Source organism: Chelonia mydas, chromosome 7, assembly GCF_015237465.2.
Source record: "Chelonia mydas isolate rCheMyd1 chromosome 7, rCheMyd1.pri.v2, whole genome shotgun sequence".
Classification (NCBI taxonomy): domain Eukaryota; kingdom Metazoa; phylum Chordata; order Testudines; family Cheloniidae; genus Chelonia; species Chelonia mydas.
The window spans coordinates 99,877,265-99,899,178 of record NC_057853.1 but is presented as its reverse complement, the minus strand read 5'-3'; the positions used below and the strand labels follow the sequence as shown (position 1 = coordinate 99,899,178).

Sequence of the window (21,914 nt, the reverse complement as noted above, 5' to 3'; positions counted from 1 at the left end):
CCACTGAAATCAGTGTGACTAGTTGTGGAGTACTAACATGAGTGAAGGTGACAGAATCTGGCCCTAAGTATTAATAAATGTCACTCGGGCTTCAGAATAAATGATGATGCAGTATTTCTAGGTAAGTAGGAGATACTGATAAGAGTGGGTCAGAATTTAAAATACGGGGGGGAAAAAAGTTTCTGCATTCAAAACAGTATCAGTGATGAGCTATCTTCTATCTTTCTGTGAAGGGCTATCGCCAGAAGGATTATTTCATTGCAACCCAAGGACCACTTCCTCATACAGTGGAAGACTTCTGGCGAATGGTGTGGGAGTGGAAATGTCACACGATTGTTATGCTTACAGAAGTTCAAGAAAGGGAGCAGGTATGATTTGGTTGTGCAAAGTTTGTAATTATAAGGTCCAAGCTCTTTCTGTTAATACATCCTTTTTCCCTGCCTTGAATCTCCCTGCACTGATTATTCTGTGCCCATTGGCCCCATGGGCTGACCATCCTACAGGTAAAAGCAAAGGGCCTGTGCATGCTAGATTTTGTCCATTTAACGTACAGCTACGTTCATAGACATCAAGTACAATAGAATGTCTTATTCAGGGGACTAAAAATTCATGAAAATGAATTGCACAAACTTTTGTTGTTGTTATATTTAGCGCAGGTAGTGACCTTATGATCCAGTGCTCTTTCTTGGCTCTGTATGTCCCTGATGATTCTGTGATAGCCTCAAGAATAGAAAGTTACAGCACAGTCCAATTGGGTCTGCCCCAGTCCAAGTGGGCTCAGACCCCTCTTTGTTCCCAGTCTGGAATCAATCCTCCTTCCTGCTGACCACACTATAGCACTTCCCAAAAGCCCCTCCTTTGTCTTCTTTCCTAGGCAAACAGATCATCTGAGCTCGCTCTCTTCAGCCCTTTGTTCTTCCACTGGCCAAAACCAGCTGGCTTCCAAGCTGGGGAGGGCCTTTGCATCAGCAGTTGCTAAGTTCCAAGGTGTCCAGGCTGTTGTTTGGGGTCCAAGCGGCTAGGCAATGTCACACCAGGTCCTCTGCAACAATAAGCTCTCTTCCCCACCACCTGATTAAACATGCAGAACATAAGGGAAACTGAGGCACACACAATATTCATACAAAACAGTAAGAAAATTCCCTACTTCATCACACCCTTATATTTAGGTTGCATAACACTTCATTATAAAATATTCTGGCTGCCTTTTTTAGAGAAGTGCTAGCTCTTCCACTGTTTGCAGCAGGCCTTTAAAATATGGCAGGGGGGAAGACCTTGGACTAGAGAAGTGCCTTTTCTTTGTCTCATGAAATTCCACTCAGGTTTAGCTGAGATATATATGCTTTGGAACATTGCCACTTCTGTTGCTTGAATTGTCAGCAAAATTTAAGCAACATTCAAAACCATCATAGAATCACAGAATTGTAGGACTGGAAGGGACCTAGAGAAGTCATCTAGTCCAGTCCCCTGCACTAATGGCAGGACTAAGTATTATCTAGACCATCCCTGACAGGTGTTTGTCTAACCTGCTCTTAAAAATCTAAACCACTCTTGCTGCAATTTAAGTCCATTGCTTCTTGTCCTATCCTCCAAGGTTTAGGAGAACAATTTTTCTCCCTCCTCCTTGTGACAACCTTTTATGTATTTGAAAACTGTTATCATATCTCCTATGTCGTCTCTTCTCCAGAATAAACACACCCAGTTTTTTCAATCTTCCCTGATAGTCATTTTTTCTAGACCTTTAATCATTTTTGTTGCTCTTCTCTGGACTTTCTCCAACTGTCCACATCTTTCCTGAAATGTGGCACCCGGAACTGGACACAGTACTCCAGTTGAGGTCTAATCAGTGTGGAGTTGAGCGAAAGAATTCTCATGTCTTGCTTACAACACTTCTGCTAATACATCCCAGAATGATGTGTGCCTTTTTTTGCAACAGTGTTACACTGTTGACTCATATTTAGCTTGTGATCCAGTGTGACCCCTAGATCCTTTTCTGCAGTACTCCTTTCTAGGCAGTCATTTCCCATTTTGTATGTATGCAATTGACTGTTCCTTCCTAAGTGGAGTACTTTGCATTTGTCCTTATTGAATTTCAGACTATTTACTTCAGACTGTTTCTCCAGGTTGTCTAGAAAATTTTCAATTTTAATCGTATCCTCTAAAGCACTTGCAACCCCTCCTAGCTTGATATCACCTGCAAACTTTAAAAGTGTACTGTCTATGCCATTATCTAAATCACTGATGAAGATATAGATAAGAACCAGACCCAGAACTGATCCCCGTGGGACCCCTCTTGATATGCCCTTCCAGCTTGACTGTGGACCACTGATAACTACTTTCTGGGAACGGTTTTCCAACCCGTTATGCATCCACATTATAGTAGCTCCATCTAGGTTGTATTTCCCTAGTTTGTTGAGAGGGTCATGCGAGACAGTATCAAAAGCCTTACTCATGTCAAGATAGACACTAGAATAGGAACTCCAGAAGTATACATTCTGGCTGCTGCCATACGGCTGAAGTGGATTGTGGGGAAAGTTGGGTGAGGCTTCCCTGACAAATCCTCTCCCCATCCCACCAGTAAATGGACCCAAAGGCTCATCAGCCCATCCCTGTTGGAGACCATGTGGGCAGCAGCTCTCCCCACCTCGTTGAGGGAGACGAGAACTGAGCCAGGTTCCACCTAGTCACCCTGAACCCTTCCTCTAGTGGCTCTTTTCCTCCCTCTAGGATAACACCCTTTTCTTCTGATCAGCTAATGAAGTGAGTCCTGTAGTACAAGCTGTGCTTCAGTGCTGAAGGTTCAGGGTTCAAACCCTGAGGATGGTGCATGATGGGGCATTTGTTACAGTAGTACATAGTAAAATTTGGTTTTACCTTTTTACTTTTTAAAAAATCATAGGAAACTACATACAAAAAATTAAAAGAATGTTATTTAGTTTGAAAGTCAAGAACAAAGTTAGGTAATGCAAGAATTACAGTTGTCTGTGCAAGCTTTTAATTTGGTCCTCTTGTACATATGAATTTAATTACGTGATCATATAGTAAAACCAGTAGTAGTTTCAAATGGACTCCTGCCTATTTCAGGACAACGGTGCTCAGGATATGAATCAGGGTTATGTAGTGAATGTGGCTGTTTGTAGGATTTCTACCTTGTTTGCTGTAGAAATTGGAAGGTGTTTAGCAAACAAGGCAGGAGACTGCAGGAAGAAAAAGGATGCTCTTGTGGTTAAGGCAGGTGAATGCCATAGAGGAGAACTCACTGCTATCCCTGCCTCTGCCATTGTTTTCCAATGCAATACTGGGCAAGTAATTTAAACCTCAATTTGACAGTGTTCCTCATTTTCTGGCTGTCGAACTTGACATACCTCGGCCTGTTTTGCAAAAGTGTGGAGCATTACAACTGCACATAAAGTATATGCTTGATGAGGATGCACAACACTTCTTGTAATAAGGCAATGTGGTTTGGAGGAATCTGTACAGGGCTGGGAGGCAGAAAGTCCTGCATCCTATCTCTGTCACTGATTCACTGTGTGCCACTGGCAAGTTTTTTTGTCTCCGTTTTCTCCATTTGTAAAATGAGGCAAATAATGTTTTGTTATCTCAGAGGGGAGATATGGTATGAAATTCATTAATATTTGTGAGCCACTCAGATATTATGGTGATGAGTGCCCTAGAAAAGATAGAAGAAATGAATAATTATGTATTCAGTGCAGGGTTTGGATAGCATGCAGTAAATAAGGCAGGAGGTCACACTGAATGATAGGGGATAAAAAGAAAAACTGAATAACTTTTATTCCCTGAGCACTGTCCATCCTGTGCATTGAACGAGGCAAGGGTCCTGTGGAAAAAAATAGTAAGGGATCATGGAGTTAAAGACTATATCATAATGTCATGTGCACAAGGGGGATGTCTTATGGTTGCACAAGCAACCTTTGTATAGTATCTCACACAATGGCATGACTGATCTGAAGAGTTGGTTTTTGGACTTAGTCCCAGGTTTGTTTGTCTTTCGTTTTGGGGGGAGGGCATTAATTCCCCATTTTTACTTCTACCAGTGTTTTCATACACTAACATCATTAATAATTGTTTTTTTCCCCTTTGTCCCAAATCCAGCATAGTTATCACCTATATTTTGTATATTGGCTTGCTTTCTAACACCGTGAAGTGCTGAATTAACTTACTACTACTATCTGAAATAGTGCAAGGGGTTTATGCCATAGCTGGTCTAGGCAAGACACTGATTAGGCATTTCACTGCAGAAGTTCTGTAGAACAAGTCTAAAATGCTGTGCATGACCTTGTAAGATGTGCATGACAGCTTAGAGATTAGCAGAAGAATGTTGCAAGGAACATTTACTATTCTGTTTCAATTTTACAGGAAAAATGTTTTCAGTACTGGCCATCAGAGGGCTCTGTAACTCATGGAGAGATAAATATAGAGATAAAGAATGACTGTCTTTTGGATGCCATAAGCATAAGGGACTTCATAATCACATTCAATCAGGTATTGTCTTGAAAGTATAGTGTTTCCTACACTTTTAACTATTTATAACCATGATAAACCATAGATTTATGAACGTGTGTTTTTGTGTCTTGTGGCAAGCCAAGACAATACATTACACAGGTTTTGTGAGAAATAATGTGTGTTTTATATCAGCTAACTGTCATCTAGCCTTTTATTAATTAGGAGAAAGTACTTATATAAAACAGTTTATGTTTAAGGAGTCACATCACATTAATCAAATGGAAATTCTGGCCAATTCAACATTCCCTCTTTTAACGTGGTGGTTTTATTTTATGCTAAACAATGCAGTTCTTTTGATTGTTGTTGGGAATTGCAGTAAAAAAATGCACATGCATGTTGCTGAAAATTTGCCCAAATGTATTAAATTATAATGAAATCTCTTTATAACACAAATACGTCTGCCCACCATCAACTGAATCATGTTTCCAGACAAGTAGAATCCTGTAATCGAAGGAATCTTTAAACCATGATTTGAGGACTTCAGTAACTCAGACATAGGTGAGAGGTTTATTGCAGGAGTGGGTGGGTGAGATTCTGTGACCTGTATTGTGCAGGAGGTCAGACTAGATGATGATAATGGTCCCTTCTGACCTTAATATCTATGAGTCTGAGTGATACTCTCAGGGCCATTCTTGAAACTTGTGTGGTTGTTATGGACCAGGATGTAGGTGGTCTGGCCTAGTCGTCAGAGCAGGAGTCAGGTCTAGTGAGCAGAGCAGGCATCCAGGTTGGGGAACAAGCCAAGGGTCCGCACGAGAGTCAACTACTAGTTACCAGAGCCAGGGGTCAAGCCAGAGTCAGAATCAGGAATTGATGGTGAGGATCAGAGATCAAATGCCTGAGTCAAAGGTCAAACCAGGGTCAGAAGTCGAAGTCCGGGTCAGAGCCATGACTGCTAACTGATGATTGGAGTCAAGGCATAACTGGAGGAGAGGCAAGGATCAAGCACAGAGAAGGAGCATGGTGGAAACAGGAGCAAAGGCAAGATGAGGCAGGAGCCAGAAGCAGAGTAGGAATCAGGAACAGGGTTGGTGCAAGAGGCAGGCACGAGCAGGGTCCTGTGCAGCTACAACAGGAAATCACCTTGTTGCTCAGACATTCTTCCTGTGCCTCCTTCTGGCTTAAATAGCATAGTTGGACTAATCTGTGGAGCAGGGTGATCCTCCAGTCAGGGTTCCCATGGATAGTACCTTGGCTGAGGCTATTGGCCTACTAGCTTCTCGGCCCACCAGAGTTCAGCAGACATTGAGTGGCTGTCTGGGGACTCCCAGGCCTTGGTTCAAGACCTAGGATATCACAGGGTTATGAATATCACTACAAACTTCATCATTTGTTTGGTAAATGATTGCATCATTGTTTTTTGAAAATTCTTAGTTTTCCCGCAGTAAAACTAAGAGTATGACTATGACTAAAGTTTATGCGTGGACACACACACGCACGAGACAAAAGGAACTAAGCCAAAGCAATGAGTTTATGAAATATACTAAGGAATTGTTATAGGCATGCTGCTACACAAACGCCCTGGCATGCTTTGACTTCTTACTGTGATATTATAAACCATTAGAACAGAGGTGGGCAAACTACGGCCCGTAGGCCACATCTGGCCTGTGGGACCCTTCTGCCCGGCCCCTGAGCTCCTGGCCCAGGAGGCTAACCCCCGGTCTCTCCCCTGCTGGTCCCCCTTCCCCGCAGCCTCAGCGCGCCGCACCACCAGCACAATGCTCTGGGCGGCAGCGCAGCTGCAGAGCCGCGGCCTGACCCGGTGCTCTGTGCTGCGCGGTGGCTTGGCTGGCTCCAGCTGGGTGGCACAGCTGCCTGCCCTGGTGCTCTGGGTGGCATGGCTGTAGCGCTGTCAGCCAACGATGCTCCAGGCAGCGCAATAAGGGAGCAGGGAGCGGGGGGATTGGATAGAGGGCAGGGGAGTTCGGGGTGGTGGTCAGGGGGTGGGAGTGTGGATAGGTGGCGATCAGAAGGCAGGAAACAGGGGAGTTGAATGGGGACAGGGATCCCGGGGGGGACAGTCAGGAAGATAGAGGGGGGGTTCGATGGGGCGGTGGGGGGCGGGCAGGGGGCAGAAGTCCCAGGGGGGCCATTAAGGAGCGGGGTGGTTGGATGGGGCAGGATTCCCGGGGGGGGGGGGGGCATCAGGGGGTAAGAAGCAGGGGAAGTCGGATGGGGGCGGGGGCCAGGCCACGCCTGGCTGTTTGGAGAGGCACAGCCTCCCCTAACTGGCCCGCCATACAATTTCAGAACTGCAATGTGGCCCACAGGCCAAAAAGTTTGCCTGTCCCTGCATTAGAAGCACAAATAACACAATTCAGTTTATGTTCACACAGCAGCTCTTTCGCCATCACTTTCATTCTCTGCATCTGCACTTACCATGCTGCCTAAGAGTGTTAATGTCCGTGCAATCTGGGTACATCCACATGACTAACCCATAATGCCTGTGCAGAGGATAGAGTACCCAGAGAACAAACACACAAAGCAGAAGCAGCGGCAACATTTGAGGCAGTGCATTCTAGAACATCCTACTGCACACACAGCTGAGAAGGAGGAGGATGGGACAAACCATTTGCACAAATATGATTAAGTGCGCCAAATAGGAAGGGTTTTCCTGCCCTGAGCTTTTTTTAAAAATGTCCCACTGGTGCACTACTACCTACCTGTGGTGGCAACCTTGGAAATTCTAGTGTAGACAAGCCGCTGATGTTTTTACCTATATGTCACCTACATTTGCTTTTAAGGAAGGGTGGATGATTTGAGCTCCCACCATTGTTACCAGTAATAGTGCAACAGTGGGAAATCTTAGTGTAGTTAAGGTCCAAGAGGGTGCAGAGGCCACATTTTTCCAAGCCTGGCCAGTTATAACCCCATCTTTTGAGGTGGCTTGTTGGTTAGCTAGGACTAGCCCCTGTGCCCAGGGGAACATAAGGACAACAATGGAGTCTGGCCTCTGTATCAAGGAGGCAAGAAGCTCTTTCCAGCTTCTCCATGTATGCCCACACAGTCTATCCAGACAGGAAGCACAATCTAGCCCTAAATTTTAGTCAACAGATACTGAACTAATGAGTAATGCCACTTGAAATGGAATAATATTTCTCTGAGTATTATTCAAATCAATACAAAGAGACTATAATATTCTACAGAATTATCCGTTTTCGATTGCCCTGTATTTTTCCTGCGTTACCTTGCTTCTTTCACACCAAGGTCTATGAGTGTGCAGTTGTGACAGTAGTTTGCGTGCTCCCTCTTCTTGTGCACCCTTGTAGCACTCCGTCAGACCTGACTCATAGTACTTATATTTGGAATAATCATGCAATGGTGAGAAGTCATAATAGAAAACTGTAATGAAATAAAAACCCATCTATACCCTTTCTGTAAGAATGCTTAAATAATCAACATCTCTGGGGCAAAGGTGGTTAATTTTTCACATAACAAATAAAGTTGGACAAAACTGAATAAAAGGGTTTAGACTACTAAAAGGTTCTCAGTTTGTGAGCTTGATGTTTTCACTGACATTTTGAGTACAGCCTTAAGAGTGATGAAAACCCTAAGCCATTGATTTTCATATTTGAAATTAATAGTCTCTAAAATATGCCGTTAGAACGAGCTAGATGAAACAGTTGTGCAAGTCAAAGGGGAAGTTATAGGGTAAATTTTCAGTATACTACACAAGGCATTAAGAGATGGAACTACCTGAGCTGCTTGATTAATTTATCATGCACCAGGTTGAAAATGGCACCTATATCATGTTACAATTTTTTTATAAGAAATGTTAAAGGTAAAAAAAAGTGTCCTTGCACTTTTAACTGCATTAAATCTGGTCCTGCCACACTTTTGAATTATCAGGAGAAGCAGAGTAGACTTGTCCGACAATTTCATTTTCATGGATGGCCTGAAATTGGAATTCCTGCTGAAGGAAAAGGAATGATTGACCTCATTGCAGCTGTCCAAAAACAGCAGCAGCAGACAGGAAACCATCCCATTACTGTGCATTGCAGGTAAGACTTATTTCTTCTCTGCTTTTTTAAAATTTTGTAATCATTCCTATTATTTATGATCTGCATAACATTCTCCATCTTCCCTTTCTTCTGGTTTCGTGATTATCATGGCAATGTTCTATTCCAAGTGACTGGACAGTACTTTTTAAAACAAACCAAAACCAAAACGCTGTTTCTTCCTGGATTAGTTAGTAAACAATACAAACCACTAGCCCTAGTGATGAGAGGATATGTGTCGATTACAGTTTCCTGAGGAATAAAACATTCAAATACATGCTTGCACCTGAGCTTCATTCAGTCTTGTGAGTGGGAAAATACAACTGCAGTTTATCCAGCCCATACTTCTTTAACTTGCTGGCAAGAATACTGTGGGAGACAGTGTCAAAAGCTTTGCTAAAGTCAAGGAACAACACGTCCACTGCTTTCCCTTCATCTACAGAACGTATTATTCTAAAACGTGTTGAAGGAAATTTGACAGTTTGTGATTAGCATGTAAGCTCTTTAGGGCAGAGATCATCTCTTTATTCTGTGTCTGCTCTATGAGTAGTGCTCCCAGGCATTACCTCGATACAAATAATAAATATCACCTCTCTCTAATTTCCCCTTTTTGGGAAAGATTATGCAGTGATTTCCACATGCTTAAGAGGGGAAGGAAGCCAATGGGTAAGATCCTCAGGTGGTATAAATTGTCTACTCAAGTCAATGGAACTATGCCAATTTACATCAGCAGTTTGTGGTAGGACAACTCTGGTGATATCTGGAGTCCTCAGATTACCCCCTTTTAATCTGGCTGTTGACTTGGGTGTGGTGCACAAACTTCACTAATTTCATTGGTTGATTATCCCTGAGGGTATGTCTACACTACGAAATTAGGTCGAATTTATAGAAGTCGGTTTTTTAGAAATCGTTTTTATATATTCGAGTGTGTGTGTCCCCACAGAAAATGCTCTAAGTGCATTAAGTGCATTAACTCGGTAGAGTGCTTCCACAGTACCGAGGCAAGTGTTGACTTCTGGAGTGTTGCACTGTGGGTAGCTATCCCACAGTTCCCGCAGTCTCCGTTGCCCATTGGAATTCTGGGTTGAGATCCCAATGCCTGATGGGGCTAAAACATTGTCGTGGGTGGTTCTGGGTACATATCGTCAGGCCCCCGTTCCCTCCCTCCCTCCGTGAAAGCAGCAGCAGACAATTGTTTCACGCCTTTTTTCTTGAGTTACCTGTGCAGACGCTATACCACGGCAAGCATGGAGCCCGCTCAGGTAACCGTCACCGTATGTCTCCTGGGTGCTGGCAGACGTGGTACTGCATTGCTACACAGCAGCAGCAACCCATTGCCTTGTGGCAGCAGACGGTGCAATAGGACTGGTAGCCGTCATCGTCATGTCCGAGGTGCTCCTGGCCACGTCGGCCAGGAGCGCCTGGGCAGACCTGGGTGCAGGGACTTCATTAGAAGTGACTTGACCAGGTCATTCTCTTTAGTCCTGCAGTCAGTCCTATTGAACCATCTTATGGTGAGCAGGCAGGCGATACGGATTGCTAGCAGTCCTACTTTACCATCTTCTGCCAGGCAGGCAAGAGATGAGGATGGCTAGCAGTCCTACTGCACCATCTTCTGCCGAGCAGCCATGAGATGTGGATGGCTTCTGCACCGTCTGCTGCCAGCCAAAGATGTAAAAGATAGATGGAGTGGATCAAAACAAGAAATAGACCAGATTTGTTTTCTACTCATTTGCTCCCCCCGTCTAGAGGACTCATTCCTCTAGGTCACACTGCAGTCTCTCACAGAGAAGGTGCAGCGAGGTAAATCTAGCCATGTATCAATCAGAGGCCAGACCAACCTGCTTGTTCCAATAAGAACAATTACTTAGGTGCACCATTTCTTATTGGAACCCTCTGTGAAGTCCTGCCTGAAATACTCATTGATGTAAAGCCACCCCCTTTGTTGATTTTAATTCCCTGTAAGCCAACCCTGTAAGCCATGTCGTCAGTCGCCCCTCCCTCCGTCAGAGCAACGGCAGACAATCGTTCCGCGCCTTTTTTCTGTGCAGACGCCATACCAAGGCAAGCATGGAGGCTGCTCAGCTCACTTTGGCAATTAGGAGCACATTAAACACCACACGCATTATCCAGCAGTATATGCAGCACCAGAACCTGGCAGAGCGATACCGGGCGAGAAGGCAACGTCAGCGTGGTCACGTGAGTGATTAGGACATGGGCACGGATTTCTCTCAAAGCATGGACCCTGCCAATGCATGCATCATGGTGCTAATGGGGCAGGTTCATGCTGTGGAACGCCGATTCTGGGCTCGGGAAGCAAGCACAGACTGGTGGGACCGCATAGTGTTGCAGGTCTGGGACGATTCCCAGTGGCTGCGAAACTTTCGCATGCGTAAGGGCACTTTCATGGAACTTTGTGACTTGCTTTCCCCTGCCCTGAAGCACATGAATACCAAGATGAGAGCAGCCCTCACAGTTGAGAAGTGAGTGGCGATAGCCCTGTGGAAGCTTGCAATGCCAGACAGCTACCGGTCAGTTGGGAATCAATTTGGAGTGGGCAAATTTACTGTGGGGGCTGCTGTGATGCAAGGAGCCCACGCAATCAAAGATCTGCTGATGTCAAGGGTAGTGACCCTGGGAAATGTGCAGGTCATAGTGGATGGCTTTGCTGCAATGGGATTCCCTAACTGTGGTGGGGCGATAGACGGAACCCATATCCCTATCTTGGCACCGGAGCACCAAGCTGGCAAATACATAAACTGCAAGGGGTACTTTTCAATAGTGCTGCAAGCTCTGGTGGCTCACAAGGGATGTTTCACCAACATCAACGTGGGATGGCCGGAAAAGGTACATGACGCTCGCATCTTCAGGAACTCTGGTCTGTTTCAACAGCTGCAGGAAGGGACTTTATTCCCAGACCAGAAAATAACTGTTGGGGATGTTGAAATGCCTATAGTTATCCTTGGGGACCCAGCCTACCCCTTAATGCCATGGCTCACGAAGCCGTACACAGGCAGCCTGGACAGTAGTCAGGAGCTGTTCAACTACAGGCTGAGCAAGTGCAGAATGGTGGTAGAATGTGCATTTGGACGTTTAAAGGTGCACTGGCGCAGTTTACTGACTCGCTTAGACCTCAGCGAAACCAATATTCCCACTGTTATTACTGCTTGCTGTGCGCTCCACAATATCTGTGAGAGTAAGGGGGAGACATTTATGGCGGGGTGGGAGGTTGAGGCAAATCGCCTGGCTGCTGGTTACGTGCAGCCAGACACCAGGGCAGTTAGAAGAGCACAGGAGGGCACGGTACGCATCAGAGAAGCTTTGAAAACCAGTTTCATGACTGAACAGGCTACGGTGTGAAAGTTCTGTTTGTTTCTCCTTGATGAAACCCCCCGCCTCTTGGTTCACTCTACTTCCCTGTAAGCTAACCACCCTCCCCTCCTCCCTTCGATCACCTCTTGCAGAGGCAATAAAGTCATTGTTGCTTCACATTCATGCATTCTTTATTCATTCATCACACAAATAGGGGGATGACTACCAAGGTAACCCAGGAGGGGTGGTGGAGGAGGGAAGGAAAATGCCACACAGCACTTTAAAAGTTTAAAATTTTAAAATTTATTGAATGCCAGCCTTCTGTTTTTTGGGCAATCCTCTGTGGTGGAGTGGCTGGTTGGCCGGAGGCCCCTCCACCGCGTTCTTGGGCGTCTGGGTGTGGAGGCTATGGAACTTGGGGAGGAGGGCAGTTGGTTACACAGGGGCTGTAGTGGCAGTCTGTGCTCCAGCTGCCTTTGCTGCAGCTCAGCCATACACTGGAGCATACTGGTTTGATCCTCCAGCAGCCTCAGCATTGAATCCTGCCTCCTCTTATCACGCTGCCGCCACATTTGAGCTTCAGCCCTGTCTTCAGCCCGCCACTTACTCTCTTCAGCCCGCCACCTTTCCTCCCGGTCATTTTGTGCTTTCCTGCACTCTGACATTATTTGCCTCCACGCATTCGTCTGTGCTCTGTCAGTGTGGGAGGACAGCATGAGTTCAGAGAACATTTCATCACAAGTGCGTTTTTTTTTTTCTTTCTAATCTTCACTAGCCTCTGGGAAGGAGAAGATCCTGTGATCATTGAAACACATGCAGCTGGTGGAGAAAAAAAAAGGGACAGCGGTATTTAAAAAGACACATTTTATAAAACAGTGGCTACACTCTTTCAGGGTAAACCTTGCTGTTAACATTACATACATAGCACATGTGCTTTCGTTACAAGGTCGCATTTTGCCTCCCCCCACCGTGGCTAACAGCAGGGAACATTTCTGTTCAGCCACAGGCAAACAGCCCAGCAGGAACGGGCACTTCTGAGTGTCCCCTGAAGAAAAGCACCCTATTTCAACCAGGTGACCATGAATGATATCTCACTCTCCTGAGGATAACACAGAGAGATAAAGAACGGATGTTGTTTGAACGCCAGCAAACATACACTGCAATGCTTTGTTGTACAATGATTCCTGAGTACGTGTTACTGGCCTGGAGTGGTAAAGTGTCCTACTATGGAGGACGCAATAAGGCTGTCCTCCCCAGAAACCTTTTGCAAAGGCTTTGGGAGTACATCCAGGAGAGCCGCGAATGCCAGGGCAAAGTAATCCTTTCACATGCTTGCTTTTAAACCATGTATAGTATTTTAAAAGGTACACTCACCGGAGGTCCCTTCTCCACCTGCCGGGTCCAGTAGGCAGCCTTGGGTGGGTTTGGGGGGTACTGGCTCCAGGTCCAGGGTGAGAAACAGTTCCTGGCTGTCGGGAAAACCGGTTTCTCCGCTTGCTTGCTGTGAGCTATCTACAACCTCATCATCATCATCATCATCTTCTTCTTCTTCGTCCCCAAAACCTGCTTCCGTGTTGCATCTCCATTGAAGGAGTCAAACAACGCGGCTGGGGTAGTGGTGGCTGAACCCCCTAAAATGGCATGCAGCTCATCATAGAAGTGGCATGTTTGGAGCTCTGACCCGGAGCAGCTGTTCGCCTCTGTGGTTTTCTGGTAGGCTTGCCTCAGCTCCTTAAGTTTCACGCAGCATTGCTTCGGGTCCCTGTTATGGCCTCTATCCTTCATGCCCTGGGAGATTTTGACAAAGGTTTTGGCATTTCAAAAACTGGAACAGAGTTCTGATAGCACGGATTCCTCTCCCCATACAGCGATCAGATCCCGTACCTCCCGTTCAGTCCATGCTGGAGCTCTTTTGTGATTCTGGGACTCCATCATGGTCACCTTTGCTGATGAGCTCTGCATGGTCACCTGCAGCTTGCCACGCTGGCCAAACAGGAAATGAGATTCAAAAGTTCGCAGTTCTTTTCCTGTCTACCTGGCCAGTGCATCTGAGTTGAGAGTGCTGTCCAGAGCGGTCACAATGGAGCACTCTGGGCTAGCTCCCGGAGGCCAATACCGTCAGATTGTGTCCACAGTACCCCAAATTTGACCCGGCAAGGCCGATTTAAGCACAAATCCACTTGTCAGGGGTGGAGTAAGGAAATCGATTTTAAGAGCCCTTTAAGTCGAAAAAAAGGGCTTCATCGTGTGGACAGGTGCAGGTTTACATCGATTTAATGCTGCTAAATTCGACCTAAAGTCCTAGTGTAGACTAGGGCTTAGAAATGAACAGAGGTCAAGTTCCTATTCTGATTCTTTTAGATCTATCAGTAGCCTTTTATAGTATTGACCCTGAGGTTTTCAGCACCTGTCTGTGGTTTCCAGCAGGAGAGACACTTAGCATCTGTAGTATGATGGTGACAGTGATGGTTATTTGTAAAGGTATGCCAGTCTTTTTTTCAATGAGGTCTGCAAACTGAAAGTGCCTTTGGATTTTGGCAGCAGCCATTTGCCTTTGGATAATAGGCAATTGATTATTTCCCTCTCTGCAGAAATGTTATCTCAGCTCTTGTGATTTCCAAATTAGTTGTTGTAATGTGCTCTACAGGGAATTACCCTCAAAGACCACTTGGAAGCTACATCTAGTGCAGAATGCAGCTCCCCACTTACCAGCTATGAGTTAGTGATGGAGATCACATTATACCTATTCTCTGAAGTGTGCACTGACCTTCAGTTTGCACAATTAAAGGTGCTGGTCTTGATCTGTGAAGCCTGTGATTTGGGTGATTTGGGTGCGAAAGATCATCTGTGTTCTCATGCACCATTGGAACAAACAGCTGTGGTGACGCTTCTGCTAACAGTGCCTTGATTTGAATGTCTGGGAGCTTGAAACTGGCTTGAGTCTGTTGACATTCAGGACATGGTCTAAGAATATGCATATTAATTAACAGAACAAGCAATCCCTCTCTCCTACTTTTTGCTTCTGATGTGTTTTGTTCTTTGCTATTTTCACATATTTTCCCTAAAGGCTTATTTTCTCTGTACCAATTGAACTCGTAGACACTAACAGTTTTAGTGCCTGATTCTGCAGTTTGACAGTGGAGTCCTGCAACTACTTTTTGAAATCTGTTAGTAAGTCAGGACATTGAATGCTAATTAAAGCGGGTAAAATATGGGACAGTTTTAGCCAATCAGTAAGGGAGAAAAGCAGCTCTTTTGCCTTACAGTATTCCTTTGATTAATGCAACACGTTGGAAGTCAAAGAACTAGAACCACATATTACATCTAATATTTCCATCCTCTCAGACCCACAAAAGCTTTGAAGAATTAGGTTAATGTTGTAGGCCACATTTCTCCCTGAATTTTAACATATGTTTATTTCAAAACACCACTAGAATGATAAAAACAATATTCCAAAATCCTTAAGACTTAGAGCTCCCTACTCTTCTCAGTTACATAGATTCACATGAGAGTATATTTTGGAAAATCAGTTGCTGTGCTTGAAAACTCTTACATCCACATTCTTAAGGCTTATGACTAGAACCTTCTCTCAAATACACATAGATTCAAATCTTGAAAAACCACCTAGTGCATTTCAAGTCCAGCAGCTGATTTTCCAAGATGTATGTTAATGTGAGCCCATGTATTTTGAGGATTAAACTCTAAGCCTTTAGGAATTTTCTGTGCAAGTGTGAGCTTGCAATTCCAGTAGCTGCTTGCCCAAGGTATGCAGTGATTTCCACATGCTTAAGAGAGGAAGGAAGCCAATAGGGCAGATCCTCAGGTGGTGTAAATTGTCTACTCAGGTCAATGGAACTATGCCAATTTACACCAGCTGAAGACCTGCCCCCTCGCTTGATTCCCCTCTTAAGTATGTGTTTTAGTGTCTTTATTCGTGGGAAGTTCAGCTTTCACCTTGTAAGTAGAAGGATCTAATTTAGCCATTTTTATCCATGAATGATATGTCTGTAAAGCAGAATGCACTCTCATTTCATTTTTGAGCTGTGTGTACTTTTGATTATAATCTCTGCGACCTGCAGTAGCATACATTTAGTCAAGTATTTGATTTCATTTTTTGTTTAAACCGTATTGCATACAGAAAATTAAATGTCTAATGTAGCAACTGTTAAAGCAGGTTTTGGTTATCCACTGTGATGTGTTTTTCTAACAGAGAAACATGACACTAATAATCATGGATGAGCTGTTTGTATTTGTATGCAAGTTATTATCAGCAAAAATAGGCTTAACAGACTTTTCCTTATCCCTTAAAATATAGACACATTACTGGTTCATATATCACCAAAATCATTGTTTGTCATTTAGATTATTTGCAAATTAAAACAAAAACTGCTAAGAGCAAATTTGTTTAACATGTCTATGACTAATTAAACATTACAATCAAGTTCTTAAAAACAAAACTGGGCAATGAAAAGTAGTGAAGTGCTGGAAGTGAATAACTCTTGGTGGTTCATATGTGAGCAATGATTTTTCGTTTTTAGTTGTGCCTCCAAAAAGGGCAAAAGAGGAACTCCCAAATGCTGAGTGTCTACTTTGGTTCTTGAGAGCAAAATCTCTGATTACAAGGGAGGGATGCAGTGACTGGAGATTTACTGAGAAATGTCTAAAGTTTAGACTGTCTAGAGTAAAAAGTGAAAACCTAAAATCCTTGGCCCCAAGTCATGTTTCCTACCTTATCTGCAGTTTTAAAATGCCTCTCAGATGAGGAAAAAGTGGTGTAGGGGGTTGGATGTTGGTTTAAAAGGTGAGGAGAGGCAAGGTTATGATATTTTCTGCAATTTCATAAATAACTTATCAACAGAGGAAACATCTCACAGTGCACAGGAGCAGTTCTTCCCCTGGCCAAAATATGTATTATCTCAGAAGGAAAAAACAGACATTTTCACTGAGTATGATGAGGCAGAATCCTCTTAAATAAAATATTACTCGAGAGCTCTGATGATATGAAACCTGACAGTGAGGAGGGGTGATATGGTTTTGTTACTTTGTTTATCTCTGAATTTTGTGTAAGGAAGTTTATCATAACCCAGATTTTTCCCATTTCTTTTTTGATGCAGTCTGTGAATTGTTTTTCAATCTCTAGCGTTTGTATATATGTGGGTAAAGAGGTTGTACTAATTAGCATTTATTCCTATTTTTTAAAAATTATACAGTCCTACTTGAAATGTGAGAATTGTGGAAAAACTGGAATATATTTTCTTACATGGTAATATTAGTACCCTAGAGATCAACATGAGGAAATCTAGTGCTGCCTCGTACAATATCATTTTCCTTTTTTAGCCCTGACCTACTAGACGCTCCTTCAAATGGCTGCATAGGGGGCAAGACCAGTGGTTGAAAGCTCTCTGATACTTTGGGATTTTTGCAAGTAAGTTAATGCAGATCTTATCAGCATTAATTCACCTGCTTTTCCATTCCACAATATTGAACATGCCTCTTCCAAAGGATGGATACGGTAGCAGAACCTCTGAGAGCACAACTTCACTGCCAGGGACACTGGAAGAGGGGGCAGAACTAAGTGCAGATTCACAGGGCTGCTGAGCAAATGGTTGTGTGTACGTTCATGCATGTGTGTGTGTATTCCAGATCTACTGAGTTTGGGAACCAAACATCTTTTGGCAAATAGCCCATATAGGGGACAATAAGGCCTGTTGTTATCTGCAGCTCACAAATGAATTCATTATATGTATCTGGAATGATTACATTTTTCCTTTGACAAGAATTTATAAATAACATTTTAAAATAAAATAATAGCATTGATACAGTTAAATCTCCTTGGGCTGAAATGTGTATTTGAAGAAGGGCTTAATGACTTTAGCTGGCACAAATAGACACATAGTAAACACACACTTATAAGATACAACAATTAACATTGGAAAATCTAAAACAAATCCAAATAATGTATCATCATTTTACTAGATTATTCCAGATTTCCTGCTGGAATTTGCTCATATCCCTGGACCATATCCTTGGAGTTTTGCTTGAGTGAGAATTGAGGTGTCTGTTACTACACTCCTTGCTCAGGTACAAGTCCCATTGAAATTAATGGGTGTTTCGCTAGAGTCAGGTGTGCAGGATTTGGCCCATTGTGTCTTGCACAGATATACCATGAATTTCCAGCATTCACATTACTCCGTGTCTGTGTGAATCTTAGAATTTAAGCCATGGTTATTTTGAAAAACTCTGTTAGTTGCTTTTTGTTTATAGTTTATATCATATCAACAAGAATGTAAAGACCTCTAAAGCAGAAACACTGCTGTATTGGCCACTGGCTAACAGTTACAGGAACAGGTCCATTACTTTTAAAATCTTACTTTATATTTTGTGTAATATTCTGTAATCAGATGTTTGTTCATGTAAATCCAGTGACCTTAAATAGGTCTCTCATTGAACTAAGAAGTGCAAGCTAATGAACTTCCCCACTGCCTATGATACAGTGCCCAAGGTAGTGGGCCAAATACATCACAAGCCCAGTGAATTAATGGAGTTAGGTATGGATGAATTTGTCTCTCCAGATTTAAATAAAACAATAATGTAATAAAACAAATGGAATTTTATTATTTGCATGTTTCTATCTAGATTAAATATTACCAATTTTCAGGACACAGGTTTCTATTTATTTTCCTCATTCTATTTACAGAAGATTTAAGAGTGGCAAGGACTGACCACAACAATTATAATAGATAATAGAAATATCAAACTACATAATATTTAAGGGTTTTACTAAAAGTGTTGCCCAGAGACCGTTTTTATAGTTCTTTGTCCTCCATATTGTCTTTGTAACTGCCCTCTGTTCTCGGACTCTTCCTCTCTGTAGCTGCCTGAGTTTTTCTCTTCTTTATTTCTTCTCACCTGCAGTGGCATTCTCGTCTAGACTGTAGTGGAGCCTAAGGACCCCACTGTAATGGATTTTTTCTGTAGCCACATCAGTTTGCCCCATCAGATTTTCATTTGTCTTTGATTCTTCCATCCTTCAAGAAACAATATTATTCTGTGAGGCAAATTAACAGAGGCCATTATCCTAAAAGATTTTTTCTTTTAAAACTCTTTAGATTCAGTCAGGGGTTGTCACAGAAAAGAGGGAAGAACAAATATGAAGGGGAGAGTACTGTACACCATACAACATATATTTTTATCTTGCATTTCTAAGGGAAGTTGAACCTACATGCAATCACACTTAAATTATTTTTTAGAGATAAACATGTGGCTCTGGTGGAGTTTTGCCCAAAGAGTTTCTCAAGTTGGGGGCAGGGAGGGCAGATGGTATGGGGCAGGATAAAAGGGGATACTTCATTTTTTTTGTTTAGACAGAAGGGAATGAGTAGCTATTTAACTATTTCTGTGTACAGGTTTACAAAGTATTTCATACTATTATATCCTTATAACATTTTTTCATCTTCCTGCAGCTATGGATCTATTCCAGAATGAGTCATTCACCGACCTTTTAGACAGTTTTTCTAGGGATTGGCTAATTACGTATAAATCTGAACCTTTTTTAGATTTTGCAGCTGTCTTTAATCTGATAAAAGTAATTGTCTATAGGGAATTGCACAACTAATACATTTTACCTATTCACTTTAGCCTCCTACTAGGCTTTAATGTATCCAGCTGAGGATACATGCAATTGTACTTAATCTTTTCATAAGGACATGCTTATCAGAAAGATTTCTTATTTGATGGAAATAAAGTAAAAGCAATGACTGTTGATGGTGATTACTATTCATCTTGCTTATAAATTATTAAGATATGTTAAAAATTCAAACTTAATGAATTATTTTATATTTATCCTTGGTTTAGGGACATGAATTAAACTTTTCAGTCTTTCATTTAGCCTCATCACAGATTCCCAGAATCATCTAGGTTTTTATGATTATTCCCCCATTGTGGCTGTGTGCCTCACAGTTCCTAATCACTGTTACTTGGCCTCTACTAGTAGTAGCTGGTTACTTTGAACCAAAGTGAAATTAGGAGACAAAATGTAAACTCATCTTTGTCACTGGTCAAATGGCAGTGAAAGGAGCTCCACCCTATTTTATTTTCACTAATAATGTCAGCAAGCATCTAATCAGCTGCTGAAATTTGAAAAACAAGGGAAATATGAGTGTAAAGGTAGAAAGTGGACTCAGTCACTTTGTGCATGCAACAGCAGATATGGACTAAACTAGTGCTATTCTGCATGATCAGAGCTACATTTCAAATTAGATGGATTTTATCCATAATAGTAGTTAGGAATTGTACTTTTTATTTGAATATATAATATGGAGTATCAGTTCTGATTCTTAGTTTCAGACTTGGTAGTGGCAGTAATATTTTAATTTTCTAGGGATTGGCTAATTACGTATAAATCTGAACCTTTTTAGATTTTGCAGCTGCCTTTAATCTGATAAAAGTAGTTGTCTATAGGGAATTGCACAACTAATACATTTTACCTATTCATTTATATTAAATTGAGGATAAAGCTAAGTCTATAAGATAAAATGAGAGTCAAACACGCTAAAAATAAGAAAATAAAAATGAGAAACCCTGGTAAAGTAGTCCAGAACAAAACAAGAACAATGCAGGGAAAAGCCTTTAGACAGTCACAGCAGCAGCAATAAGGCCAGAGCCTGACAACTGGGACAACCACATTTTCTTGTTGGACAATCAAATATGAAGTCTTATCTGCTTACAGACAAGTGATCAAGAAGGAAAAATATACCAATACAGATCAATCCCCTCATATCACATAATTTGGAACAATTAGCAGTCCCTGATCAAGGGAGACACATAGCTAGAATAATAAGGAGGTGTAGGTCAGGAAATAGATTCATTGGCAGGGATGTGTGGGGATGGTGTACTATATAATAGGATTCAGCTATTGACAAGTCTTCCCTTTCATAAGCAACAAAGAATTTGCCCAAATCACTACTCTGTGTTAAATATAACAGTGATAGTACCATAAATTTCAATTGGTTTGGAGACAAATACAGATTAGAAAAGTTTCAAGTCTACGGGATTATGTCCCCAGTTCTACAAACGTATACATGTGCTTAATTTTATGCACACATATAGTGCATTTGATTTCTATGGAATTATTCACTTGTATAAATAAGCATGTAAGTGTTCGCAGGCGACAGGCCTTTATCCGAACTGGCCTGGTTGAAAATTAATTTTTATTAATTCTTGATCATAACATGGAAAGTTATGCCATGCAAATGACAGCAATAAACTTAGTAAGCAAGAGGTTTTTATTCTGCTAATAACTGTACTTGAATATTTTGCATTAATTATTATGCAAAGTATCTTTGTTGCTCATTATTGTAATTTGGATGGGAATGTCCTGATATTTTGTTAAGCAAAAGAAATATGTTTGTCTTGCAGTGCTGGAGCTGGAAGAACAGGTACATTCATAGCACTCAGCAATGTTCTGGAACGAGTAAAGGCTGAAGGGCTCTTAGATGTATTTCAAGCTGTGAAGAGCTTAAGAATGCAAAGGCCACATATGGTGCAAACGCTGGTATGATATTTAACAATAAGAATCTTTGTCAAATGATCTAAGTTTTGTAAGTGTTATGGTGGGAAGAGAACAAAGGCTCATTTTACCAGCTGCAGTAAATATAATATTATGGGACTACTTTTAACAACTATATACTTAGGTTGAAAGAGGTGTTTCATTATAAACTTCTATTTTATTTTGTAATAGGCTTTCTAAAAATTAATTTGGGGGTAAAAGTTGCTGTGTTTGTTGTTAGCCAGCTGCTGATTTTTGTTTGTTTGGAGAGAGATTGTGAAAGATTTTTTTAAAAATCCATGGGGACATTCTTGAGTTGTGATCATAAAATTATCAACATTTTATTTTAAAAAGAACTAATGTATGTGTTTTTTCATCTAAAAAATGGCTTAAACACATCAAACTGACTTGCAGTTAGTTCTCACAGAGGAGAAGTGCCTTTGGAACATTAGAAGAATTTAGGTTATATTTATTTAACAAAGTTATGAATATTTGAAGATAGCTTTTCAATAAATTTCAAGCACAGATTCCTG

The 21,914-nt window shown here is 42.1% G+C and overlaps 1 protein-coding gene and 1 long non-coding RNA gene across 10 annotated transcripts in view; one reads left to right on the top strand and one right to left on the bottom strand.

Moving 5' to 3' along the window:
- The window catches only part of LOC122466686, a 55,757-nt gene that overhangs the window by 21,662 nt on the left and 12,181 nt on the right, over positions 1-21,914 (bottom strand). The window lies entirely within an intron of this gene.
- The window catches only part of PTPRE (protein tyrosine phosphatase receptor type E), a 224,334-nt gene that overhangs the window by 195,630 nt on the left and 6,790 nt on the right, over positions 1-21,914 (top strand). For 8 of the 9 annotated variants that reach the window (XM_043551995.1, XM_037904756.2, XM_043551996.1 and 5 more), the window contains 4 exons: positions 234-368; positions 4,378-4,503; positions 8,374-8,525; positions 21,252-21,387. In XM_043551995.1, coding sequence (XP_043407930.1) covers positions 234-368; positions 4,378-4,503; positions 8,374-8,525; positions 21,252-21,387 — 549 coding nt within the window. Of the gene's footprint in view, positions 1-233; positions 369-4,377; positions 4,504-8,373; positions 8,526-17,171; positions 17,260-21,251; positions 21,388-21,914 lie in introns of those variants that run through there. The other variant, XM_043551999.1, reaches the window with a different exon arrangement.